This window comes from Gastrolobium bilobum, unplaced genomic scaffold (genome assembly GCF_033153095.1).
Source record: "Gastrolobium bilobum isolate Gb01-03AN ecotype WA unplaced genomic scaffold, APGP_CSIRO_Gbil_v1 utg1031, whole genome shotgun sequence".
NCBI lineage: Eukaryota > Viridiplantae > Streptophyta > Magnoliopsida > Fabales > Fabaceae > Gastrolobium > Gastrolobium bilobum.
The window spans coordinates 115,268-122,046 of NW_026899326.1; the positions used below are offsets into that span (position 1 = coordinate 115,268).

The window sequence follows — 6,779 nt, forward strand, 5'->3', positions numbered from 1 at the left end:
CATTTGCATAAGACAATGAAATTCAGGTTGGTGCTAATTTTGAGTTTTACCCTTTTTTTTTGTACCTTGCCAAATGATTAAATCGAATACCGGATGCTATTTCATCAACGTAGTTAAGAAATCAGCTTCCGTTGGCAGCTTTGGTAACTGGTATTCTTCTTGGTCTATATCAGCTAAAAAATGAAGCTAAATTTGTTAATGAATAGTATTCTTTTAGCTAAATCGATCTGATTAAATGAATAGTATTTATCTAGATTTTTTCGTGCTATTTTGGTTTATAATTTTAGTGGCAGTAAAATTTAGAAAACTGATCCTGAGCAGCCAAGAATTATGCAACAGAATAAGAATTTCTTCTCTTTGTGTATTAACACTATATATAGTCTATATATGATGCTTGATCTGTCCCTTATTCGATAATCTTCAACTACTTATTACTGTTGCAACTCCAGAAATTACAGGAATAGGAAAGACTCAGGTAACTTTGGTACTTTGTTGTATTTTACGCGACAACCATGACTCAGACGGTGACTTGGGCAGTGGTGGAAGCAACACAGCTTTACGGCAGAGTCCAAAAGGCCATCCCTCACAATGACAAAACTCCTGAATTATTGAACGCCTCCAATATTCCGATAAGTCAATCTCATTCATGCTTGAACATCTTGAAAGGTTGGTCTTCACAGAATAAAATGCTTCCGCAGCACTCATAGCACTCGAAGAACAGCATGAGAAACAACTTTTGACTGACAAAAACTCTTCTCTTTCATCATGTTCTTCATCCCCTCCCTCCCTTGCTTGTGGAACCATTCTCTGAGTGACAAACAATTCTCTTGTTGCAGGAGAGTATACCCATGAAAACCCACCTCTCAATGGGCTTGATTTGTGCTTTTGTTTTTCCATGGCTCGGCTTCTAACTGCTGAGACAACCTCCTGAGGAAGCATAGAAAAAAAACAAAACAATAACAACTTACATTAACTAAAAGGGAAGAACTTTTCAAGATAGTTTGATTAAGGTTGAATAGTGAGGTGAATGTACTTCCTGTTCCTCATCAAAATCACTGATGGGGCACTCCTCCTCAAGGCTTGCAGTTGAAAGCCTTCGAGTGAAAGTTTGACAGTGGGAAAATACTTCCTTCAGAGTAGCTCCAAGGTATTTGCATCTCTTGCGATGATGGTTTGGTGGCTCTTCATGGTAGAATACACCCATGGTGGAAAAAGGAAATTCATTGATCAACTTTTAACATAAAGAGGATATATATTGAACTACCATTACCTCTGTGTATAAAGTATAAACACTTGTGTTGATGCTCAAATTGACCTGCTTTACTGATAGTGCCCTTGCAGCCAACTGAAACCCCACTAAGCTTTCCGTCCTTTAAGGTAAAGGCAAGTTAAAATGGCCTAATGACACTTTAATGAATGGCAAGAAAATTCAATTTGTGATTCAAATGATTTGTTTGACTGCTATAAATATCGAACACCTTGAATGACCCTGGTAACTGGTAAGTGGTAACCTTCATCAATTTGTTTAATTCTCTGCCTAAGTGGTGGTGCTTATTCAAAGTTACACTTCAAGCTAAAGTCATGGTTAACAGGACGTGCCACCGAACAGATACTGTAATCTGATAAATTTGTTGTGTGATTGGTTATTGGTTAATGGCTATCCTCCAATTGAAGTTATTTCGTGAAAAATAATCCAGAAAGGGACAAGAGGATCGGTACATTTTGAGCTAAGTGGCATTTATCCCATCGTCTAGAAAAGTTGAAATTGACTCGCATGACATAAAAAGTAGATTCTGTATACATAAAAAGATTCCAACACACGATCTCGAGTACGATTTCCTCTGGAACACAGCTCTAAGATTAACTTTTAGAAGTCTTATCAGGAGAATTATGAACAATTTCCTCTACGATTTCCTCTAAGATTTCCTCTACGATTTCCCCAATAAAACTATGAACAATTTTAATTTTAATTTTAATATAACTAGTGGACCATATCATAATTCATATGGAGAATTACACAAACACGCATTGTTACACATATGAGAAGAACTTGAATGGTAACAATGAAATTGAATTCAGTTTGGGGATGTTTGAAGGTGTTGAGAAGTGAGAGAGATCAAAGAGTTAAGCTTGGCAACAGCAGAGGTCTTATCAGGAGGGCATTTTGAGAGAGAAACGTTCAGAGAACGGAGAGCCTCGTCGAGCTTCCCAGCTGCCAAGGCGGCACAACCTGCCTTGTATGCTTCGTCCGCCATGCGCTCATCGTATCCGCGATCGGATTCCGCCGCAGCGGTGGCGCGTGCGTATTCAAGATTAGATATTGCGGAGTCGATCTCCGCCATCAGCGCCTCCGGCGTCGCCGCGATTATCTTCACTCCGTCATACACACTCCAATGGACCTTGCCTTCTCCCGAACCCGAACCCGAACCCGAATCCATGTCGCTCAACGAGATCTTGGTAAGTACTCGATCCAAGAAGGATCGAATTTAATGTTGGATCAAATATGAATGATGATGAATGTGTTGTCGTGCTTCATTTCTTGGATTGGAACGGTTAATAATCTCTATGCTCAACTGATTTTCTCACCTATTGGGTTCTCTAGCCGGCTAGCCCTACCCTTGGTTTTTTCATTTAGGGACAAAGATAAAATTCAAGGGAATTAATAAATAAGGAACTATTAAATATTTTTAATATCAATTTACTATTAGTCAAATTACTGTTGTATCTCATTCTTCAGCTGACAATTTATGAAAAATTATATAGGAGAGAGGAAAAAAAATAGCTTTTAATATATTCTAAAAAATACATAAGTATATTAAAGTAATAATAGAAATATTTGATAATATGAATGAGATAGGATATTGTAATAACCAATTAGGGTTACTACTAATCAATTTCACTGTTGGATTGATTATGTTGATCCAACGGTTATATTTATTTCCATCTTTGTATTGTTATGATTCTCCATATTTAATACTTTATATTTATTTTTACCTTTATATGGTTATGATTCTCCATATTTAATGTTTTCACATTTAATACGAAGAATCATAACCATACAAAGATGGAAATAAATATAACTGTTGGATCAACATAATTGATTTAACGGTGAAATTGATTAATAGTAACATTAACACTAACTGTAATTGGTTGTTACAATATCTTACTCCAATAAGAATATCCTATCTCTTCGTACCAAAAAAAATATATCCTATCTCTAAATAAATAAGAATAAAAAATTATTATTAATGATTAAATAAATCATTCAGTTGTTTAGTCTAAAATCCAATTCAATTTGCACGTGTGTAATTGCAAATCTATTTGCCTTTACTTTTTTTTCTTTCTCTTTTTGTTTTGATGGACAAGGATTTGGATTAAAAGAGACATTCTTATTTTATTTGAAAAAACCTTGTACCAATCAATTTGAACTCCAGTTTCTGAATGTTGCATGTTGGTTATTTTTGGGTGATTTGGTTAGGATCGGTGAAATGGGATTTAGAAAGAAAGAATAAGAAACCTAAATGTTTTGTAAAAGGGAAAAATATTTCTCACTTACTGAAAATAAAGTGATCTCCAGTAAGCTCAAAATGATGTCATTTTAAAGTTATAAGATTAAAAAATTATAATAATAAAGACTAATATAACCTTACAATATATTAAAATTACAAAAACACATTAATTTTCGTCCCAAAACGACATCATTTTGAGCTCATAAAAAATAACTTAACATATCTCCATTGAAAAAATCTTTTACTCTTTGTAAAATATAGGTAAGTTGAAAATAGCATTTGCTTACCAAAAAAAGAAAAAGAAAATAGCATTTGTCAATTGAAATTTTTATGTAATCTATTTTTTTTATATAGATTAAATAGGTGGGATCTTATTAAAAAAATTGTGATTATTATGAGAAAAAGAATAGATACAAAAATTTTACATGTGAAACTTTATCATTTCAAAAGTCATTCCCAAGTGAGTTAATAGTTTTCGGGTACGATGAATTTATCATAATTTGTATTCAAAAGAAATAAAAAGGCAACACAGGTTAGCATCTCAACAACAGTGAAAAGTATAAAAACCACTTCAGGAGGAGGATTACCCAAAATCTAAGACGGATCTAATCCTAAACTCTTAGCTACCAACTTGGCCAAAGGACTATAGCTTGATGCGAGGAGATTTATGTTCAGAGCAGCAGTGAAAGATATCAGATGAGAGAGAGAAGAAAGAAATAAACTGAAATTTTGATATTGAGAAAATGAAGTGATGATTACATTTAGCTGTGTAACTCTAAATTATATACTCCTAGTCTTAGATGAATCTCAGCCATTCATAAATAACTGAATGATCTCAACCTTTCAATAATAACAGATCAGCTAAACAAACTAACTGACTTTAAACAAACTATCTAACTTCTGATGTTGGGCTTCTGTTATTGGGCTTGGCCCATACATCCTTTATTCCCCCGCAAGCTGAAGAGGGGTTGGACTTGGAGTCCACCACGCGAAGCTTGGTCTTGAAATCAAGGAAGGAGACTTGGGAGACAGCTTTGGTAAGACCATCAGCAAGTTGGTCAATGGCTGGGACATGGTGCACCGACACAGCCTTACTGAGCACCTTCTCCCTAACAAAATGGAGATCCAGCTCAAAGTGCTTGGTCCTGGAGTGAAAGGTGGGATTAGCGGTAAGGAGCACAGCGGAGAGGTTGTCACAGTAGATAACTGGAGATCTGGGGATACTGATGCGAAGTTCGGAGAGAAGGGACTAGATCCAGGTCAGCTCAGCGACGGTAGCAGCAAGACAACGATATTCCGCCTCAGTACTCGAGCGGCTGACCACATGCTGCTTCTTGGAGGACCAGGTGACAAGATTCGATCCAAGGAAGATACAGAACCCACTGGTGGAACGGCGGTCGTCAAGATCCGAACCCCAATCGGAGTCACAGTAAGCAGCCAAATGGAAATTGGGAGATGGGTTGATGGTTAACCCATGAGAGATCGTCCCACTCAGGTAACGAAGTATCCTTTTAACAGCCTTCCAATGTGTATCTAAAGGTACATGCATAAATTGACAGACCTTGTTTACACTGAATGTGATGTCAGGACGAGTAATTGTGGCATACTGAAGGGCACCAACAATGGATCTATACTGAGACGGATCAGGATGTGGAGATCCATCACGAGAAGAAAGCTTGACACTGGACATCATAGGAGTTGGCATGGACTTGCAGTTTTCCATGTTGGCCTTTTTGAGGAGATCCTGAATATACTTGGATTGATGGAGATGAAGACCACCAGAGGCTGATTTGGTCACCTCAATGCCCAGAAAGTAGTGCAGATGACCAAGGTCCTTGAGAGGAAAGGCATCATTGAGGGAGTGGATGAGAGTCTGAATAGCAGAGGAAGAAGATCCAGTAACAAGTATATCATCGACATAGACTAGGACATATAGAGTAGCAGTAGGTGTAATGGAGATAAAGAGGGAAGAGTCACATTTAGCAGTGACAAAACCCAGTTTGTGAAGAGTGCCACTGAGTTTGTCAAACCAGGCGCGTGGAGCCTGTTTGAGGCCATAGAGAGCCTTAGTGAGCTTGCACACCAGGGTTTTATCTTCATGAATAAAACCTGGAGGTTGTTGCATGTATACATCTTCCTGAAGATCACCATTCAGGAAGGCATTGTTCACATCCAGCTGGTGAACAGGCCAGCTTCTAGAGAGAGCAGCTGTAAGGACGATCCGAATGGTAGCAGGTTTAACCACAGGACTAAAGGTTTCCTGGTAGTCAAAACCTTCCTGTTGGTGAAACCCCTTGGCCACTAGCCTGGCTTTATACTTAAGAATGCTGCCATCAGGATGAAATTTGGTGCGAAATACCCATTTACAGCCTATAGGAGACCTGTTTGAAGGCATAGGAACCAACTTCCACGTATTATTTTTGAGTAAAGCAGCATACTCTTCTTGCATAGCTGCATGCCAGTGTGGTTGTGCTAGAGCCTGAGAGACAGAAGTAGGTTCCAAAGAGGTCAAATAGGCTTTAGGTTTAAAGATACCAGCTTTAGCTCTAGTAACCATAGGATGAGTTGGAGGAACCACAGGAACTGGTAGAGTGGAATTAGACCTGCAACTGTTGTCAGAAAAAATAGGGAACCTGCAAGCAGTGTTAGAGGAACTAACAGAAAAATCATTAATAGAGTCACCCATTGAGAGATTAGGAGAAACAACAGGAGATGGAATAGGAGCTAATATTGGGACACGGGATGGAACAGGGACAGTTCTTGAGTTAATGCTGGGAGATAATACAGGAATGACAGGAGTAGAGGGATAGGTAGATGACTCACTGGTTGAAGAGGAAGTAGAAACTGAGGATTTGAGAAAAGGAAAATCAGATTCATCAAAGAGAACATGTCTTGCAAAAATGACTTGACCAGTTGGTTTTAAACATTTGTAACCTTTTTGATTTGTACAGTAGCCAATAAAGGTGCATTTTTCTGATCTAAAATTGATTTTGTGCCTGTTGTAGGGTCTTAGGTAGGGATAACATGCACATCCATAAGTCTTGAGAAAAGAGTAATCAGGTGTCTTGTGAAATAAGGTTTCAAAGGGAGACTTGTTGTCTAGGGTGGGAGTAGGTAAGCGATTTATAACATGGGTGGCAGAAATAAAGGCATCAGTCCAATACTTGGTTGGTAAGTGGGATTGAGCTAGAAGAGCTAGGCCAGTTTCAACAACATGCCTATGTTTTCTTTCGGGTTGGCCATTTTGTTGATGAGTGTAGGGACATGTGA

The 6,779-nt window shown here is 37.9% G+C and overlaps 1 protein-coding gene across 1 annotated transcript; it reads right to left on the minus strand.

Annotated features, from left to right (window-relative positions):
• Nucleotides 1–318: 318 nt before the first annotated feature.
• LOC133289652 (uncharacterized) lies at nucleotides 319–1,262 on the minus strand. The gene is made up of 2 exons (XM_061487639.1): nucleotides 1,034–1,262; nucleotides 319–927 (listed from the first exon to the last, which is right to left on the minus strand). Exons 1-2 carry the CDS (start codon nucleotides 1,202–1,204, stop codon nucleotides 472–474), a joined length of 627 nt encoding a protein of 208 aa, XP_061343623.1. The 5' UTR covers nucleotides 1,205–1,262; the 3' UTR covers nucleotides 319–471.
• Between the last annotated feature and the right edge of the window lie 5,517 nt (nucleotides 1,263–6,779).